Raw genomic sequence first — 21482 nt, 5'->3', positions numbered from 1 at the left:
AGGAGTGTGTGAAGAGGAGTATTTGAGGAGTGTGTGAGGAGGAGATTGTGAGGAGGAGTGTGTGAGGAGGAGTATGGGCGAGTGTGTTTGTGAGGAGGTGTTGTTTGTGAACAGTGTGTGTATGTTTGTGATGAGTGTGTGTGTGACCTCCACCCCTCCAGAGGGGTGGAGGCCTCAGAGGGCTGGGGGTTTCAGAGGGGGTGGGGGTCTTCAGAAGGGTGGGGGTCTTCAGAAGGGGTGGGGGCCTTCAGAGGGGTGGAGGCCTTCAGAGGGGTGGGGGGCCTTAAGAGGGATAGAGGTCTTCAGAGAGGTGGGTGTCTTCAGAGAGGTGGGGGTCTTCAGAGGGGTGGAGGCCGTACGAGGGTGGAGGCATACAGAGGGGTGGGGGTCTTCAGCTCTGTGGCCGGTGTTTCCCGTGAGAAATAATTCTGATTTCCTGTTGAATGTTCTTTGTGGTGTTCATCAACCAGGTTAAGATTTTTTAAACCCTTATAAACCACTTCTACCACATCCTTGATTGTAATTCAGTAGAAACGTGTCCGAGGTACGATGGGGTTACAATGGAAACATGATGTGCATCACGGCAGTAACACCTCGTTCAACCACAGAGGAAGAAGGCCTGGCAGGGTGGGGGTCTTCAAAGCGACGACCTCAACAACATTGCTGACCATGGACAGTACCAACGACCAAACTCAACAACACATCATAGATTGAGTTCATGTACGTATCCGGATCAGTGGATGTCTGTATAATGTCTAACAAACCATTAACAAAACGATCGATCATACTATACCAGACCAGAACAAAAATAACCAGGTCAACAACTTAATGCAAGTCTTCCCGACAAGCCGGGGAAGGATACAACGCTGATAACCCCCCGTCTGGAAGAAAGGGTGAACTTAAATAGCTGCAGAACCGGAACACGAAAATAGCCCTGCTGGGCAGCTCAGGACTACTGAGGAAGGTCTGTCATGGTGGTCCTTCTGAACCCCCAACAACAGAAGAGGAGCTTGTCGAAATTATTCAGGGGAACATCTCACTGTTTCAGCATCGCACTCAAATGAACGACAGTGTTTCACACGGTGGTTTCTCAGGGGTTATTTTATTTCTCACAGGCTCCAAATCAGAGACCAACACAGAGCTTTGTTTCCTGTCGACCGCAAACACAGCAGCAGGAAACATATCAGACGAACAGGAAGTAGTGTTTAACGTGGTAAGGTTCATTATTTTATTTTTTTACGTGGTAAGGTCCATTTTTTTAAGTCTCAATGTCTAATTCAGTTGCAGTTAGAAATATGGGACAGTTGCTTTATTTGTTCATAGGTTACAGGCCGAAAGACTAATTAACATGTAACTCACTTACACTCAATTCCTTCACTGAAATGGGAAGAAAAGTGCTTACAACTCTCTGCCAGTTAGCGATCTACCCAGTGGTGTACTGTCCCTGAGAAATGGGTATACTCTGAATGTTTGCCCTTTTTTAACGCAGCCCAGAAAAACGCCCTGTTTTAGAAACAGTGACATTTGAGACTACTCTATTTAGTTTACCCAAAAATCCTTCAGTAGTATTTGCTCATTGTCACATGACACCTATTCTCTCACTTGGCAAGTCAGTAATTTATTTTGTAAACTGTGTCTTTGAACAGCTGATTTGCAACACATGGGCCAGAGTGGGCCACTATTATAAAATTAACATGACTTGATCAGGAGCAGTTTGTAGGTATTACTGGTCACGCAGGCAGCCTGCATGAATGTAAAATATAGATTAGGCAAACATGGTGTTTCAGTATTTTTTTGAAAATTTATTTAAATAAAATACTTCAGATCTGAATTTGACAATGCATCCTTGTTCATATTTCACCTTAGATTAAAAAACTCTTATAAGTATCACTACACTTTTATAAGTATCACTAGCTGATGACACTAGTATACCTCTTAGTAGTATCACTACACTATTATTGTTGCGCCGCGTCCTGCTACACGGTCCAGCACCCCAATTTAGTGGCCACTTGACGCCACTGGTCCTCATTCTCCTGACACACCTGTCTGCCATCTGCAATCTCCATTCCCTACTTCAGCCGGGGATCTCCAATCAGCCGGCGCCAGTTCATATCGGTCATAACAGCACTCACAAGATCAGTTCATTTCCCTGTTCTCCTCGTAACCCTCTTCCCTAGTTCTCTACGTCTGTCACTCTGCCTACCTGCCGCCGAACCCCTGCCTGTCTGACTACCCGCCTGTCGCCGAGTCCTTGCCGGCCAGACTGCCTGCCTATCGCCGAACCCCTGCTCGTCTGACTACCCGCCTGTCGCCGAGTCCTTGCCTGCATGATTGACTCCCTGTTACCGAACCCTCGCCTGCCTGACTACCGCTTGCCTAGCCCCAGCTTGTCGTCTACCCCATGTCCCAATAAATCCTACTTCCTTTCACTCCGTCTCTGCCTCCCTGTGTCCAGGGTTTGGGTCCCCTTGTCCTGTCCCTTAACAATTTTCAATATTATTAGTATCACTACACTATTATCTATTTATTTTCTTATTGTACAGGAAATTATTAGCAGTAACCAAGATACAAATTAATCCGGGCCTGACTTCGTATTAAACTGATTTCCCGCAGGTCCCTGTTCAGCGGCACATTGTTAACATATAACAGGAACAAGGCGCATCACATGTCACACATGTTTATCAATATTATCACTTATTAGTGTCACTAGTGCTGGTGACACTATTATCACTCTTATTAGTATCGCTACACTCTTAGTATCACTACAATATTTAAATCTTATTAGTATCACTAAACTTGCATTAATATTAATAGTATCACTACACTGTTATTAGTGTCACTACACTGAGATTTGTATCACTAGTGCTAGTGACACTATTATACCCCTTTGTAGTAAACTGATGTAAATAAAGAAAGCCACCAAACCCAAACATCGGTTCCATTGGATGAAGAATGAGCGGGAGGACCGGAGCTCTTACCCCGAACACGGCGTTGAGCAGAACGAAGACGCACTTCAGACAGCCGTTGATTTTACCCATGGTGACGAGGAGATCCAGCTGCCAGAGAGGAGTGTGTGAGGAGGAGTGTGTGAGGAGGAGTATTTGAGGAGATTGTGAGGAGGAGTATTTGAGCAGTGGGTGAGGAGGAGGGGTGTGTGAGGAGGAGTGTGGGTGAGGAGGAGGTGTATTGTGTTGTTTCATGGTTGTGTGGTTAGGGTAAAGATGGGCAACTATGTGACGTTGATAGAAAAACATTTTCCGAAGTACAAATGTGGTCACATGACCACAGCATCACAGCATAACCCCTCATTCGACCACAGTGGAGGCAGACGCCGTGCAGAGAGAGAGCAGGACGCCTGCAGAGGGTTCAAGAGCAGGGGGCCTGGGAGGGTGGAGGCCTTCAGAGGGGTGGGGGGCATTAAGAGGGTGGAGGCATTCAGAGAGTGGAGGCATTCAGAGGGTGGAGGCATTCAGAGGGGTGGGGGCCTTTAGAGGGTGGAGGCCTTCAGAGGTCGGAGGCCTTCAGAGAGGTGGAGGTCTTCAGAGGGTGGAGGCCTTCAGCTCTGTGGCCGGGTTTCCCGCGAGAAATAATTCTGATTTCCTGTTGAAATGTTCTTTGTGTGTTCATTAACCAGGTTAAGATTGTGTTTTTCAGGGTTGCAGGTACATTATATGTCATGGTCTGTCCGTCTGTTTTATTTATTTATTTTATTTATTGGTTTAATTCAGGGACATTGCACACTAATCAACATTCAAAATGTAAGTGAGCCAGAGTAAGCCTGAGAGGCTAGTTTTCATCTGTTGTCCCCTGCCAGATATTCAAAAGGCAGCCTAAAATTACAGACATAAAATGTATATAAACAATGATTAAAAAACAACATAGTTGTAAGAATGAATTGACAGACAATGGCAAACAAACAATAAAATAAGCAGACAATAAAACACAGTGTACATTAAACATTTTAGGAAAGTGCACAAAACAGTAGATTAGAGCAGGACAAACACACCTACAATAAAAACACATTCAGCAGCATAGAACACAAACATGCAGAACAAACATATATAGCAGCATAAAGCACAAACATGCAGCACAGTCATACAGCAGCCTAAAGCAAAAACATGCAGCACAAACATATACAGCAGCATAAAAAACAAACGTGCAGCACAATTAACTTAGACACTAACATGACCTGCACAGGACAGGAGCACACAAGAGACAAGCAAGCAGGACACAGCATTTACTAAGAAGTCGGCAGGAGAAGCAATTGCAGTCCTAGTGTGTACATAATTGATTACCAATCAGCCATATTTTCAGCTGTCCTGAAAAGGGACGGTAAGAACTAATTTCTCTAATATGAGCTGGTAGTGAGTTCCATTCCTGTGACGCTGTAACTGAGAATGCTGAGTGGCTAAATGCACTTTTTCTAAAGGGTACTACACAGTCTCCCCGGGACGAGCCTCTGGTTGTCCGGTTTGTATTTGATCTCTGAGTGATACACTGTTGAAGTGGTGGGGGGGCTTTGTTGTGCAAAATTTAAAAAATAAGGCAAAGATTTGCATACTTTATTAGGTTGTCCCAGCTCAGAAGTTTATACTTTCTTAAAATTAGACAATGGTGGTAGGTGTTTGACTTCCGGTCCAAGACTTTCAGGGTTTGTTTATACAGTGTTTCAAGTGGTTTAAGTGCTGTCTTATTGGCTTGTGCGAAGCTGGTCAAACAGTATGTGAAATGTGACATGTTTCCTTGTCTTGTTTTGGTGTTACCTGTTTTACTTTGGTATCGGTCTTGTTTCTCCCCATGTCAGGTTTCCCTCCTGTTTGATTACTGCTCCCTCCCTAATGTGTCTCAGCTGTTGCTCGTTGCGTGCCCTGTGTGTGTTTGGTATTTAAGCCCTTGTCTTTCCTTTGTTCCTTGTCGGATCATTTTAGTTTGTGGTGAGTTCTGTCCTGTGTGTTACCTGTGTTCCCGGTGTTCCCGGTGTTCCCTGTGGTACCCGCGTCACCCGCGTTCCTTGCCTTTTTGAGTTAATAAATGATCCTTTTACTCGAACTATGTGTGTTTGGGGCCTGGCTGCCACCCGCTAACCGTGACATTATAAACCACTTTTACCACTTCCTTGACGTAATTCAGTAGAAAACGTGTCCGAGGTACAATGGGGTTACAATGGAACATGATGTGCATCACAGCAGAACACCTGGTTCAACCACAGAGGAAGAAGGCCTGGCAGGATGGGGGTCTTCAGAGGGGTGGAGGCCTTCAGTGGGGTGGAGCTCTTCAGAGGTCAGAGACCTTCAAAGCGACGACCTCAACAACATGGATGACCATGAGAGTACCAACGACCTCAACAACATGGCTGACCATGAGAGTACCAATGACCTCAACAACATGGCTGACCATTACAGTATCAACGACCTCAACAACATGGCTGACCATTACAGTATCAACGACCTTAACAACATGGCCGACCATGAGAGAATTAACAAACTCAACAACACATCATGGATTGGGTTCATGTACGTATCCGGATCAGTGGATGTCTGCATAATGTTTAACAAACCATTAACAAAACGATCGATCATACTATACCAGACCAGAACAAAAATAACCAGGTCAACAACTTAATGCAAGTCTTCCCGACAATCCGGGGAAGGATACAACGCTGATAACCCCCGTCTGGAAGAAAGGGTGAACTTAAATAGCTGCAGAACTGGAACCCGAAAATAGCCCTGCTGGGCAGCTCAGGACTACTGAGGAAGGTCTGTCATGGTGGTCCTTCTGAACCCCCAACAACAGAAGAGGAGCTTGTCGAAATATTCAGGGGAACATCTCACTGGTTTCAGCATTGCACTCAAATGAACGGTCACACACACGGTGGTTTCTCAAGGATTATTTCATTTCTCACAGGCTCCAAATCAGAGACCAACAAAGAGCTATGTTTCCTTTCAACCGCAACAAAGCAGCAGGAAACATATCAGACGAACAGGAAGTAGTGTTTAACGTGGTAAGGTTCATTTTTTTTTAACGTGTTAAGGTCCATTTTTTTTTTGTCTCAATGTCTAATTCAATTGCAGTTAGAAATATGGGACAGTTGCTTTATTTGTTTATAGGCTACAGGCCGAAAGACTAAATTAATATGTAACTCACTTGCTCGTTTTAAGTATTACATTGCTTGGGGAGTCCAATTCCTTCACTGAAATGGGAAGAAAAGTGCTTACAACTCTCTGCCAGTTAGCGATCTACCTCTTCTCTACATTTAGTTGTGTTGGGCGAATGCTGCTGAGGGAGGTAGCCTATTTGATTGATTGGTTGAGTTGCCCAATCATTTGGTGATAAAAGAAAAGAAAAGCGATACCATAGGGCTGGGGCGCACACTGGTGCGACCCATGGCCAAATTTTCTTGCGCCAATGAAAGGCTGTCTCTGCTTGTTAGAAAGCAAACAGTTTGCGCGCTTGCATTGACTTCAACGTAGCCGGCGCCCCTGACTTGGAGGAGGGCTTTATTTCAAATGAATTACTAGCCTTGCCCAAATCATTGACGTTGAGACGCATTTAAATGGTTGCTGGCAGTGGTAAGTACGGTCTATCACACAATTAAAAGAGGATGAATGCTATGTTTCTTGTTGATTTATTTCGTATTTATAATAGTTGATTCATAGTTGGCAGACATATTCAAGGGAATATAGCACCCTCTATTGAACCACTGACACAGACACACACGGAGGCCGACGCACAAACAAATAAGGACACTAAACTTCACACATACAATCTGGGATATAAACACACATGCAGACACTTCAACACCAGCAGACACACACGACAACACCTCTCTGTGTTGAACAAGTGGAAGTTGCCTTTGAATGGGACAGAAAGAAGCCATTATTGACCTAGTAAATGAGTTTTAGTATCGATACGGTGTCTCTCTATCTGGGAAATCAAACACTCAGCACCGTGCCTAGCTTCTCTGTTTTATTACATAACTACTACTGCTGCTGTACAAGAACAACTATACCACCTTAATACTACTGCCATACTAGTAGTATACTACCTTAATACTAATGCTATACTAGTAGTATACTACCTTAATGCTACTGCTATACTAGAACTAATATACTAACTTCTTAATGCTACTGCTATGATAGTACTATACTACCTTAATACTGCTGTACTAGTAGTACTATACTACAATGGTACTACTGCTATACTAGTAGAATACTACCTTAATACTACTGCTATACTAGTACTATATTAAGTTAATCCTACTGCTATACTAATATTACTATGTCACCTTAATACTACTACTATACTAGTAGCATTAACGTAACACTGATGAGTGGCCTAATGAGAAGGGCAGTGGCCTACTGATAAGGGGAGTGGCCTACTGAGAAGGGGAGCGGCCTACTGAGAAGGGGAGCGGCCGGCTGAGAAAGGGAGTGGCCTACTGAGAAGGGGAGTGGCCTATTGAGACACAGCTTCCTCCTACTCCTCAGCAGGCTCAGGGCCCGTGAAGAATCATGCGAGGAAAAAACAGTCCTTCAAAGGAGCCCCTGCCTGAAGTGCTCCATGTTAGAACCATGAGGCAGCGACACAGGGCCTCGGTCTGACGGGTGAGGAGGTTCTGCTGTCTGAGGTCATAGGAGCGTCGGTCTGGAGCGTCACGGGTCAGAAACCTCCCAGCAGTAAGGACCTTTGTCAGCTAATTACATATGCATAGGGGGGAGGAGTCAACAGCTACTTATGCATGCATAGAGGGGAGGAGACAACCTGTCCTCTAACTGCAATGGAGGGGAGGAGTCAACAGCTGATTACATATGCATATAAGGGAGGAGACAACCTGCCCTCTAACTAAAATGGAGGGGAGGAGTCAAGAGCTAATTACATATGCATAGATGGGAGGAGTCCACCTGTCCTCTTACAGGAATGGAGGGGAAGAGTCACTGAAACGAGGTACATTGTAACAGCAGAATGAACACATGGAACCCTTAATGGTGAGGAACAAATGTATTGTTTTATTTAATGGGAACAGGAGTGACACAGTCTCAGCCTCCTGATGATGTCACTATTGAGTTCATAGCACAGGACTCATTTACAGAAGCAGAAATGAGGCGTGAGTTCAGAGGTCAGATGCCATGGGTCGTCATGGCGATGGCCTGTCTTCCGCGGCCGCCGTCGTGACGCCTGACCTGACCAATCATCAGGAGGCTCGCTCCAAGGCAGAGGAGCTACACACACACACACACACACACACACACACACACACACACACACACACACACACACACACACACACACACACACACACACACACACACACACACACACACACACACACAAACACACACACACACACACACACACATTACACAGACACGTTATTGTGTGTGTGTGTGTGCGTGTGTGTGCAGAGCATTAGGGTGCTGATGTGTCTGAGAACTCACAGGGGTGACAGCGAAGCCAAAGAAGACACCCATGGCGACCGTCAAAGCATGAACCAGCGGTTCGGACACGATGGGGAAGCACGGCTGGCGACACGCACACAAACACATGCACGCACGCACGCACGCACAAACACACATGGGTTAGGTACTGATCAGCAGCATTGATTGGTTTACTGATAAATTGAATAAAAAGATTGATTACTGATCATCCATTACCCTGGAGTAGATTTTAGCTGGACCTTCCAAGTACTGTAAACACATGATATAGCAAACAGCGTTATGTATCAGACATATTCATCTGATGTGCTAATGTGATGGATAGATAGATAGACAGACGTATAGATATATCTACCCCTGGGCGGTCTGTGCACACGTTGTCTTCTAAACACTCACAGGATAAAGGGATCCTGTTCCCCCAGTCCTCATAGCTCATAATGCCACAGCACTGGAGCTGGAGGGAGACACAGCGCGTTGTCGGGGTAACAGCGCGTTGTCAGGGTAACAAGACATTGTCAGGGTAACAGCGCGTTGTCAGAGTAACAGTGCATTGTCAGGGTAACAAGACGTTGTCAGGGTAACAGCGCATTGTCAGGGTAACATTGCATTGTCAGGGTAACAGCGTGTTGTCAGGGTAACAGTACGTTGTCAGGGTAACAAGACGATGTCAGGGTAACCGTGCACTGTCAGGGTAACAGCAGGTTGTCAGGGTAACAAAAGGTTTTCAAGGTAACGGTCGCAACTTACCTGCCCTTGGACGCTTTTGAGACCTTCTTGTAATGTGTCATCTGCCATCATCCGTCTCACAGAGTCAGGGGTGATGTTCTTTGACTGGAGAGAAAGAGAGAGCGCACGTTTACTTCTTTATCACAATGATACATCAAAGAGAGGAAGAGAGAGAGAGAGAGACAGAGAAAGAGACCTGGTTTCTGTAGGAAGCCATGACGATCCCTAAGATCATCATGATGATCATTATGGCTCCCATCAGACCTGCAAACTGGAGACACAGTAGTCAACACCCTTCCGTCTGTCTGTCTGTCTGTCTGTCTGTCTGTCTGTCTGTCTGTCTGTCTGTCTGTCTGTCTGTCTGTCTGTCTGTCTGTCTGTCTGCCTGCCTGCCTGTCTGTCTGTCTGTCTGTCTGTCTGTCTGTCTGTCTGTCTGTCTGTCTGTCTGTCTGCCTGCCTGTCTGTCTGTCTGTCTGTCTGTCTGTCTGTCTGTCTGTCTGTCTGTCTTTCTGTCCTACCCCTATGAGCAGTGCTGTCTTCTCGGTCTTGGCGGCCGTCAGCCCGAGGATGGAAACCAGCAGAATCCCAACGGAGAATGCCAACAGCCAAGCCCAGGATCCGTGGTCCATCACCTTGAGACAGGGGAGGTCAGGGGACGAGGTCAGGGGACGAGGTCACATGATGAGGTCACGTGATGAGGTCACGTGATGAGGTCATGTGATGAGGTCATGTGATGAGGTTTATGTAGAGGTCATGTTGAGGTTTATGTGGAGGTCATGTAGAGGTCATGAGATGGGGTTACCTGCGGGGGGGCCTTCCCAAGTCCAATTATCATCAAAACTCCAAAGATCTAAACGGAATGAGATGTTATTCACCAAAGTCATAGCCACTATAGTACAAATAAAACACTACTGCCAGGAAAGACAAGGCATTTAATGAAGCGTCGGACAAAATAAAAGAGTATGTATAATTGAAGCAAAGAAACACATTGAATGCACATATTAGCAGTCAGTTGAGCCATGATTGAAGCTGACCCTTTCTGCTGTCTGACTACAACATCAGGTTTCACCACCAGAGGGAGACAACACCCAGCACTGGTTCCATTCATTCAGGAAGATCAAAAAGAACAGACAAGTTCATCTTTCACCACAAGAGGTAGACAAAACAACAAGGTATGGAACATTTTCACCCTAGCTTGAGGTATCTGTTAGAAATTGTTTCCGATTTTAATTGTAGAAGGCAAAAACGAAAACAATTTAATCATTTATTTTTCATATATTCAACTGATTAAGCCAAAAAAATAAAACGGATGCATACATCCGTCTATACATACGTAATTAGTTTGACAGGACATTTACCTAATTTAAACGTTATTGTCTGACTTATCTCAAAACAGTATTTTATAATGCATTGTTTGCTCAAAGTGTGAACAATGCACTGTGAAAACAGAATAAGAACAGTGTGAAAACGGAATGTAAAAACAGAATGTGAAAACGGAACAAGAACAGTGAGGACGTCGGTTCAGTGGATCAGTTCTCCTCTGGTCCAGATAAACCTTCAGACTAGATAACATAAACCAGGTCTTCCTTCCTTTTATCTCTCTTATTAGTATTACTAGCGCTGGCGACAGAATTATCACTCTTATTAGTATAACTACACTATGATCACTCTTATTGGTATCACTAGCGCTGGTGACACTATTATCACTATCATTAGGATCACTACATTATTTTCACTCTTATTAGTATCACTACACTATTATCACTCTTATAAGTATCACTAAACTTTTATAAGTATCACTAGCTGATGACACTACTATACCTCTTAGTAGTAGGCCTATCACTACACTATTATTGTTGCGCCGCGTCCTGCTACACGGTCCAGCACCCCAATTTAGTTGTCACTTGACCCCACTGGTCCTCATTCTCCCGACACACCTGTCTGCCATCTGCAATCTCCATTCCCTACTTCAGCCGGGGATCTCCAATCAGCCGGCGCCAGTTCATATCGGTCATAACAGCACTCACCAAGATCAGTTCATTTTCCCTGTTCTCCTCGTAACCCTCTTCCCTAGTTCTCCACGTCTGTCACTCTGCCTACCTGCCGCCGAACCCCTGCCTGTCTGACTACCCGCCTGTCGCCGAGTCCTTGCCGGCCAGACTGCCTGCCTATCGCCGAACCCCTGCTCGTCTGACTACCCGCCTGTCGCCGAGTCCTTGCCTGCATGATTGACTCCCTGTTACCGAACCCTCGCCTGCCTGACTACCGCTTGCCTAGCCCCAGCTTGTCGTCTACCCCATGTCCCAATAAATCCTACTTCCTTTCACTCCGTCTCTGCCTCCCTGGTCCAGGGTTTGGGTCCCCTTGTCCTGTCCCTTAACAATTTTCAATATTATTAGTATCACTACACTATTATCTATTTATTTTCTTATTGTACAGGAAATTATTAGAAGTAACCAAGATACAAATTAATCCGGGCCTGACTTCATATTAAACTGATTTCCCGCAGGTCCCTGTTCAGCGGCACATTGTTAACATATAACAGGAACAAGGCACATCACATGCCACACATGTTTATCAATATTATCACTTATTAGTGTCACTAGCGCTGGTGACACTATTATCACTCTTATTAGTATCGCTACACTCTTAGTATCACTACAATATTTAAATCTTATTAGTATCACTAAACTTGCATTAATATTAATAGTATCACTACACTGTTATTAGTGTCACTACACTGAGATGTGTATCACTAGTGCTAGTGACACTATTATACCCCTTTGTAGTAAACTGATGTAAATAAAGAAAGCCACCAAACCCAAACATCGGTTCCATTGGATGAATAGTGAATGAGCGGGAGGACCGGAGCTCTTACCCCGAACACGGCGTTGAGCAGGACGAAGACGCACTTCAGACAGCCGTTGATTTTACCCATGGTGACGAGGAGATCCAGCTGCCAGAGAGGAGTGTGTGAGGAGGAGTGTGTGAAGAGGAGTATTTGAGGAGATTGTGAGGAGGAGTATTTGAGCAGTGGGTGAGGAGGAGGGGTGTGTGAGGTTGAGTGTGGGTGAGGAGGAGGTGTATTGTGTTGTTTCATGGTTGTGTGGTTAGGGTAAAGATGGGCGTCTGCACGGCAGACGCCGTGCAGAGAGAGAGCAGGACGCCTGCAGAGGGTTCAAGAGCAGGGGGCCTGGGAGGGTGGAGGCCTTCAGAGGGGTGGGGGGCATTAAGAGGGTGGAGGCATTCAGAGAGTGGAGGCATTCAGAGGGTGGAGGCATTCGGAGGGGTGGGGGCCTTTAGAGAGTGGAGGCCTTCAGAGGTCGGAGGCCTTCAGAGAGGTGGAGGTCTTCAGAGGGTGGAGGCCTTCAGCTCTGTGGCCGGGTTTCCCGCGAGAAATAATTCTGATTTCCTGTTGAAATGTTCTTTGTGTGTTCATTAACCAGGTTAAGATTGTGTTTTTCAGGGTTGCAGGTACATTATATGTCATGGTCTGTCTGTCTGTTTTATTTTATTTATTTTATTTTATTGGTTTAATTCAGGGACATTGCACACTAATCAACATTCAAAATGTAAGTGAGCCAGAGTTAGCCTGAGAGGCTAGTTTTCATCTGTTGTCCCCTGCCAGATATTCAAAAGGCAGCCTAAAATTACAGAAATAAAATGCATATAAACAATGATTAAAAAACAACATAGTTGTAAGAATGAATTGACAGACAATGGCAAACAAACAATAAAATAAGCAGACAATAAAACACAGTGTACATTAAACATTTTAGGAAAGTGCACAAAACAGTAGATTAGAGCAGGACAAACGCACCTACAATAAAAACACATTCAGCAGCATAGAACACAAACATGCAGAACAAACATATATAGCAGCATAAAGCAGAAACATGCAGCAGTCATACAGCAGCCTAAAGCATAAACATGCAGCACAAACATATACAGCAGCATAAAAACAAACGTGCAGCACAATTAACTTAGACACTAACATGACCTGCACAGGACAGGAGCACACAAGAGACAAGCAAGCAGGACACAGCATTTACTAAGAAGTTGGCAGGAGAAGCAATTGCAGTCCTAGTGTGTACATAATTGATTACCAATCAGCCATATTTTCAGCTGTCCTGAAAAGGGACGGTAAGAACTAATTTCTCTAATATGAGCTGGTACTGAGTTCCATTCCTGTGACGCTGTAACTGAGAATGCTGAGTGGCTAAATGCACTTTTTCTAAAGGGTACTACACAGTCCTCCCCGGGACGAGCCCTCTGGTTGTCCGGTTTGTATTTGATCTCTGAGTGATACACTGTTGAAGTGGTGGGGGGGCTTTGTTGTGCAAAATTTAAAAAATAAGGCAAAGATTTGCATACTTTATTAGGTTGTTCCAGCTCAGAAGTTTATACTTTCTTAAAATTAGACAATGGTGGTAGGTGTTTGACTTCCGGTCCAAGACTTTCAGGGTTTGTTTATACAGTGTTTCAAGTGGTTTAAGTGCTGTCTTATTGGCTTGTGCGAAGCTGGTCAAACAGTATGTGAAATGTGACATGTTTCCTTGTCTTGTTTTGGTGTTACCTGTTTTACTTTGGTATCGGTCTTGTTTCTCCCCATGTCAGGTTTCCCTCCTGTTTGATTACTGCTCCCTCCCTAATGTGTCTCAGCTGTTGCTCGTTGCGTGCCCTGTGTGTGTTTGGGTATTTAAGCCCTTGTCTTTCCTTTGTTCCTTGTCGGATCATTTTAGTTTGTGGTGAGTTCTGTCCTGTGTGTTACCTGTGTTCCCGGTGTTCCCTGTGGTACCCGCGTCACCCGCGTTCCTTGCCTTTTTGAGTTAATAAATGATCCTTTTACTCGAACTATGTGTGTTTGGGGCCTGGCTGCCACACAGCAAATCGCAAAGTGTTAAAATCCCAGAGTATTCATGACCAGAGTAGATTTTATACACTTTGGTGTTGAATAGGCACTAAGTACATTTTTTGGGGTGTACCAGAAACACTCTTGGGTGTTGTCTCTAAGTATAATGCTGGTGTAGAGTAATTTAAGTGTTTATTTTAGGATGATGGACTCCCTGAGTGTACAACGGTTGAGTGTCCTACTATCCCGGCGGCACGTCGGTTTAGGTTTCGATTCGTCATTGGCTCGCTGCGCCTTCTCATTGGTTGAATCTAGAGACATGTGACCGTTTGTCCTCTTCCACACTACGCGGCAAACTGTTTCGGCAGAGACGGTTGACTAGAGAGGATCGAATCAATATCGCCAAGGAATTGCTCCGAGTGAACGAAGACATTTTTGAACTTCACGGGAATGTAAACAGGTAAGAAAAGTACCAAGTGAATAATGCACAGGGTTTCTATGTTTCATAGTTAGTTGTGCGTATGTCCTACATATAGGTCAGAAATTGTATTCATAATGGGTCTTAAGAAGGTATTAGAGGCTTACATTTAACTTGTTCAAACCTGCAGAAACCCTGAATGCAGAATATTCAGCATTTCTTCGTCTTTTAGATCTGATAACCAACTTATAAATGCTAACGATTTTAGCTAACGTCAAACTTAATGGCCAATGCTAATGAGGCACATGTCTTCAATTTAGCTAACGCCTCGTTACCATTTTTAGCTAATGCTAACGAGGCACGTGGCTTTAATTTAGTGGGAGCGTGTCTATGTTCCCCGGGTCCTATGTTCCCGGAACCCGGGTCCTATGTTCCCCGGGTCCTATGTTCCCCTTTTTGTATGAGACTGGGGAACATAGGACATTGTGTCATGTGCTTTCATCAGGTGTATTTCATGCTCAAAGTATGTGCTCTCCCTTTTCAGGTTGGGATAGTGACATGGCCTCACTTTTCCTGCTGGTCTACCTCCTGCCACCACCTCCAAGTGGAAAGAATGGAGCTGTCAAAATCAGTATCCGGGAAGCTGTGGATCGTGTAGTGAAGTTTCACAGGGTAATTGTATCCTGATAATTTTTATTTTATTTTTAAAGGTCCCATGGCATGCCGCCAGAGCTTGTGTGTTGCTGATGGATGTCACAATCTCTGTGTTTGCCAATCTACTTATCGAGTCTTGAAAACAAAATGGCGTCGACGGGTGATCTACTGATGGTATTGTGTGTATAAAATGTAATTTTATTTTTAATAAACAATCTGTACACAAAGTTCTCAATGCCTCGTTTTATATGTTAATACCCTTATTGAACTACCAAAGAAGTGTCGGGCTACTTCTAGCCTTTAAAATGGTTTAAAATAGCGATTTAGTTTTTACCATAACCACTGCCCCATTGTTCCAAGTTTATAGCGTTTTGATAGAATCGGCTAAAAGAGCCAACTGAAGAAAGCGTCTATATGCGTTTTTTTGTGCTCAAAAACAAACGTTTCAACTCATTATCATACAAAACATATCCCAAATCCGTTTTACACCGGAATTCCCCTTTAATTGGTTGACAGGGACACATTTATTTATTTATTTTCAAGTTGTTTGTTACATCATATACATGTAAAACTAAAAATGGTTCTTGATGTAAAATAATTAAAGTTTAACTATAATGTTAACTATATTATATATGTATGCACTGTAACAACAACAGCAGCAAGAATCTAATGTGTAGACTATTCATTCATGAAGTGTTGATAATTCACCTCAAAGGTGTTGGTTGTACACCAGTCAGAGTACATTCTCACTCTAGAAGTATTAAATAATCAGCTCTGCGAAGTGCTACAAAGCACTGACTTGGAGTACATATTTTCTCTCTCTGGGGTTCTAGGTTTACACTGCAGGTGTAAGGAAGCACTGAATGAGTGCCCAAAAGTACCACTAATAGAGTACATTTGCACTCTCAAAGTGTTCAAATGTAACTCTAAATTTGGAGTACATATTTTGCTCTTCTAACAGTGTTCAGCGAACACTGAACTCTTGGACCTATATATACCCAAAAATGAGTGTTAAATGTACACCCATAGAGTACAATGTACACTGTGATTTTTGCTGTGCACCCGCTAACCGTGACATTATAAACCACTTTTACCACTTCCTTGACGTAATTCAGTAGAAAACGTGTCAGAGGTACAATGGTGTTACAATGGAACATGATGTGCATCACAGCAGAACACCTGGTTCAACCACAGAGGAAGAAGGCCTGGCAGGGTGGGGGTCTTCAGAGGGGTGGAGGCCTTCAGTGCACAGCAAATATCACAGTGTACATTGTACTCTATGGGTGTACATTTAACACTCATTTCTGGGTATATATAGGTCCAAGAGTTCAGTGTTCGCTGAACACTGTTAGAAGAGCAAAATATGTACTCCAAATTTAGAGTTACATTTGAACACTTTGAGAGTGCAAATGTACTCTATTAGTGGTACTTTTGGGCACTCATTCAGTGCTCCCTTACACCTGCAGTGTAAACCTAGAACCCCAGAGAGAGAAAATATGTACTCCAAGTCAGTGCTTTGTAGCACTTCGCAGAGCTGATTATTTAATACTTCTAGAGTGAGAATGTACTCTGACTGGTGTACAACCAACACCTTTGAGGTGAATTATCAACACTTCATGAATGAATAGTCTACACATTAGATTCTTGCTGCTGTTGTTGTTACAGTGCATACATATATAATATAGTTAACATTATAGTTAAACTTTAATTATTTTACATCAAGAACCATTTTTAGTTTTACATTTATATGATGTAACAAACAACTTGAAAATAAATAAATAAATGTGTCCCTGTCAACCAATTAAAGGGGAATTCCGGTGTAAAACGGATTTGGGATATGTTTTGTATGATAATGAGTTGAAACGTTTGTTTTGGAGCACAAAAAAACGCATATAGACGCTTTCTTCAGTTGGCTGTTTTTAGCCGATTCTATCAAAACGCTATAAACTTGGAACAATGGGGCAGTGGTTATGGTAAAAACTAAATCGCTATTTTAAACCATTTAAAAGGCTAGAAGTAGCCCGACACTTCTTTGGTAGTTCAATAAGGGTATTAACATATAAAACGAGGCATTGAGAACTTTGTAAGTGTACAGATTGTTTATTAAAAATAAAATTACATTTTATACACACAATACCATCAGTAGATCACCCGTCGACGCCATTTTGTTTTCAAGACTCGATAAGTAGATTGGCAAACACAGAGATTGTGACATCCATCAGCAACACACAAGCCCTGGCGGCATGCCATGGGACCTTTAAAAAGAAAATAAAAATTATCAGGATACAATTACCCTGTGAAACTTCACTACACGATCCACAGCTTCCCGGATACTGATTTTGACAGCTCCATTCTTTCCACTTGGTGGTGGTGGCAGGAGGTAGACCAGCAGGAGAAGTGAGGCCATGTCACTATCCCAACCTGAAAAGGGAGAGCACATACTTTGAGCATGAAATACACCTGATGAAAGCACATGACACAACATAAAAGGTTCAAAAAGTTCTTGTCAATAAATAGTCAGCATCTAAAAAGGTGGCCAAATACAAACAGGTTATTATCATAGGACCCTTTTTAAAAAAAAAAAAAGGGTCCTATGTTCCCCAGTCTCATACAAAGAGGGGAACATAGGACCCGGGGAACATAGGACCCGGGGAACATAGGACCCGGGGTCCGGGAACATAGGACCCGGGGAACATAGGACCCGGGGAACATAGGACCCGGGGAACATAGGACCCGGGGTCCGGGAACATAGGACCCGGGGAACATAGGACCCGGGGAACATAGGACCCGGGGAACATAGGACCCGGGGAACATAGACACGCTCCCACTAAATTAAAGCCACGTGCCTCGTTAGCATTAGCTAAAAATGGTAACGAGGCGTTAGCTAAATTGAAGACATGTGCCTCATTAGCATTGGCCATTAAGTTTGACGTTAGCTAAAATCGTTAGCATTTATAAGTTGGTTATCAGATCTAAAAGACGAAGAAATGCTGAATATTCTGCATTCAGGGTTTCTGCAGGTTTGAACAAGTTAAATTTAAGCCTCTAATACCTTCTTAAGACCCATTATGAATACAATTTCTGACCTATATGAAGGACATACGCACAACTAACTATGAAACATAGAAACCCTGTGCATTATTCACTTGGTACTTTTCTTACCTGTTTACATTCCCGTGAAGTTCAAAAATGTCTTCGTTCACTCGGAGCAATTCCTTGGCGATATTGATTCGATCCTCTCTAGTCAACCGTCTCTGTCGAAACAGTTTGCCGCGTAGTGTGGAAGAGGACAAACGGTCACATGTCTCTAGATTCAACCAATGAGAAGGCGCAGCGAGCCAATGAGGAATCGAAACCTAAACCGACGTGCCGCCGGGATAGTAGGACACTCAACCGTTGTACACTCAGGGAGTCCATCATCCTAAAATAAACACTTAAATTACTCTACACCAGCATTATACTTAGAGACAACACCCAAGAGTGTTTCTGGTACACCCCAAAAAATGTACTTAGTGCCTATTCAACACCAAAGTGTATAAAATCTACTCTGGTCATGAATACTCTGGGATTTTAACACTTTGCGATTTGCTGTGTGGGGTGGGGCTCTTCAGCGGTCAGAGACCTTCAAAGCGACGACCTCAACAACCCCTTCTCAGCCGGCCGCTCCCCTTCTCAGTAGGCCACTCCCCTTCTCAGTAGGCCATTCCCCTTCTCAGTAGACCACTCATCAGTGTTAAGGTAATGCTACTAGTATAGCAGTAGTATTAAGGTGATACACTGCTAGTATAGCAGTAGTATTAAGGTGACACAGTAATATTAGTATAGCAGTAGGATTAACTTAATATAGTACTAGTATAGCAGTAGTATTAAGGTAGTATTCTACTAGTATAGCAGTAGTATCATTGTAGTATAGTACTACTAGTACAGCAGTATTAAGGTAGCATAGTACTATTATAGCAGTAGCATTAAGAAGTTAGTAAAGTAGTTCTAGTATAGCAGTAGCATTAAGGTAGTATACTCCTAGTATGGCAGTAGTATTAGGTGGTATAGTTGTTCTTGTACAGCACCAGTAGTAGTTATGTAATAAAACAGAGAAGCTAGGCACGGTTCTGAGTGTTTGATTTCCCAGATAGAGAGACACCGTATCGATACTAAAACTCATTTACTAGGTCAATAATGACTTCTTTCTGTCCCATTCAAAGGCATCTTCCACTTGTTCAACACAGAGAGGTGTTGTCGTGTGTGTCTGCTGGTGTTGAAGTGTCTGCATGTGTGTTTATATCCCAGATTGTGTGTGTGAAGTTTAGTGTCCTTATTTGTTTGTGCGTCGGCCTCCGTAATGCGCCATAATGTTTAACAAACCATTAACAAAACGATCGATCATACTATACCAGACCAGAACAAAAATAACCAGGTCAACAACTTAATGCAAGTCTTCCCGACAATCCGGGGAAGGATACAACGCTGATAACCCCGGTCTGTAAGAAAAGGTGAACTTAAATAGCTGCAGAACCGGAACCCGAAAATAGCCCTGCTGGGCAGCTCAGGACCACTGAGGAAGGTCTGTCATGGTGGTCATTCTGAACCCCCAACAACAGAAGAGGAGCTTGTCGAAATATTCAGGGGAACATCTCACTGGTTTCAGCATTGCACTCAAATGAACGGTCACACACACGGTGGTTTCTCAAGGATTATTTTATTTCTCACAGGCTCCAAATCAGAGACCAACAAAGAGCTATGTTTCCTTTCAACCGCAACAAAGCAGCAGGAAACATATCAGACGAACAGGAAGTAGTGTTTAACGTGGTAAGGTTCATTTTTTTTTCCATTTGTTTTTAGTCTCAATGTCTAATTCAATTGCAGTTAGAAATATGGGACAGTTGCTTTATTTGTTTATAGGCTACAGGCCGAAAGACTAAATTAATATGTAACTCACTTGCTCGTTTTAAGTATTACATTGCTTGGGGAGTCCAATTCCTTCACTGAAATGGGAAGAAAAGTGCTTACAACTCTCTACCAGTTAGCGATCTACCTCTTCTCTACATTTAGTTGTGTTGGGCGAATGCTGCTGAGGGAGGTAGCCTATTTGATTGATTGGTTGAGTTGCCCAATCATTTGGTGATAAAAGAAAAGAAAAGCGATACCATAGGGCTGGGGGGCACACTGGTGCGACCCATGGCCAAATTTTCTTGCGCCAATGAAAGGCTGTCTCTGCTTGATAGACAGCAAAAAGTTTGCGAGCTTACATTGAGTTCAACAGGGCCGGTGCCCCTGACTTGGAGGAGGGCTTTATTTCGAATGAATTACTAGCCTAGCCCAAATCATTGACGTTGAGACGCATTTAAATGGTTGCTGGCAGTGGCAAGTACGGTCTATCACACAATTAAAAGAGGATGAATGCTATGTTTCTTGTTGATTTATTTCGTATTTATAACAGTTGATTCATAGTTGGCAGATATATTCAACGGAACATAGCGCCCTCTATTGAACCACTTACACAGACACACACGGAGGCCGACGCACAAACAAATAAGGACACTAAACCTCACACATACACACTGGGACAGTGGCGGACTCAGGGGGGGGGGCAGGGGTTAGGGTTAGGGTTAGGGTTAGCCACGAGGGGGTTAGGGTTAGCCACGGGGTTAGGGTTAGCCACGAGAGGGGGGGCGACCGCCCCCCCTCGTGGCTCAATGGTTGAAAAAGCGCGCTAAAGTGCCCTTCAAGAGTGTCGAAAACGAGAGAAAAATGCCTTATTGGCTGCCCTTTTCACGTGCAAAACATGATTAGGTGCCCTCTAGGGTGCTCCTTCATGCAATAAATGATGATGATGTGCCCTCTAGAACAAGAAAATTCAATGACGTGCCTTAATGAGTGCCCTTATAGTCCCCTTCTGCCCGTCTGATGCCCTTTTAGTGCCCCCTTTAGTACCCTGATAGTGCCCTTCTGCCCGTCTGGTGCCCTTCTAGTGCCCTGATAGTCCCCTTCTGCCCGTCTGGTCCTTCTAGTGCCCTGATAATTCCCTTCTGCCCGTTTGGTCCTTCAAGTGCCCTTCTGCCCATCTGGTGCCCTTCTAGTACCCTGATAGTGCCCTTCTGCCCGGCTGGTCCTTCTAGTGCCCTTCCAGTGCCCTTCTAGTACCCTGATAGTGCCCTTCTGCCCGACTGGTCCTTCAAGTGCCCTTCTGCCCATCTGGTGCCCTTCTAGTACCCTGATAGTGCCCTTCTGCCCGTCTGGTCTTTCTTGTGCCCTTCCAGTGCCCTTCCAGTGCCCTTCTAGTGCCCTTCTAGTGCCATGATAGTGCCCTTCTGCTCGACTGGTCCTTATAGTGCCCTTCTAGTGCTCTTCTGCCCGTCTGGTGCCCTTCTAGTGCCCTTCTGCCCATCTGGTGCCCCCATGG

General features: G+C 44.1%; 2 protein-coding genes and 1 long non-coding RNA gene across 4 annotated transcripts in view; 1 reads left to right on the top strand and 2 right to left on the bottom strand.

The window, feature by feature from the left end:
• LOC115541631 (tetraspanin-15-like) overlaps positions 1–21482 on the bottom strand; it is a 59433-nt gene that overhangs the window by 18047 nt on the left and 19904 nt on the right. The gene's annotated exons all lie outside the window — the stretch shown is intronic.
• On the bottom strand, positions 7980–12195 carry LOC115541629 (23 kDa integral membrane protein). Of its 2 annotated transcripts, XM_030353446.1 has the most exons (9): positions 12037–12192; positions 9961–10008; positions 9677–9790; positions 9355–9429; positions 9180–9263; positions 8788–8886; positions 8652–8684; positions 8436–8519; positions 7980–8219 (listed from the first exon to the last, which is right to left on the bottom strand). In XM_030353446.1, exons 1-9 carry the CDS (start codon positions 12094–12096, stop codon positions 8118–8120), a joined length of 699 nt encoding a protein of 232 aa, XP_030209306.1. In that variant the 5' UTR covers positions 12097–12192; the 3' UTR covers positions 7980–8117. The 2 variants fall into 2 exon arrangements, with proteins under 2 accessions (XP_030209306.1, XP_030209307.1); XM_030353447.1 differs by lacking the exon at positions 9355–9429 and having other exon boundaries at positions 8013–8219; positions 12037–12195.
• Positions 14135–15309, top strand: LOC115541636 (uncharacterized). Its single transcript, XR_003976395.1, has 2 exons — positions 14135–14470; positions 14973–15309. It is a non-coding gene; the product is annotated as an uncharacterized LOC115541636 (long non-coding RNA).

The sequence above is a fragment of the Gadus morhua genome, chromosome 4 (assembly GCF_902167405.1).
Source record: "Gadus morhua chromosome 4, gadMor3.0, whole genome shotgun sequence".
NCBI classification, from domain to species: Eukaryota; Metazoa; Chordata; class Actinopteri; order Gadiformes; family Gadidae; genus Gadus; species Gadus morhua.
Note: the sequence above shows the minus strand (reverse complement) of the source record. Positions and strands in the feature narration are given on the sequence as shown.

Excerpts from the sequence above, each read along its gene's own strand:
- LOC115541629 (XM_030353446.1), bottom strand. The coding sequence starts at position 12,096 with ATGGGTAAAATCAACGGCTGTCTGAAGTGCGTCTTCGTCCTGCTCAAC. Across the intron at positions 9,430-9,676 it reads AGACAGCACTGCTCATAGGG|TTTGCAGGTCTGATGGGAGC; the intron begins GTAGGACAGAAA and ends CTGTGTCTCCAG. Across the intron at positions 8,685-8,787 it reads TGTGCACAGACCGCCCAGGG|TACTTGGAAGGTCCAGCTAA; the intron begins GTAGATATATCT and ends ATGTGTTTACAG.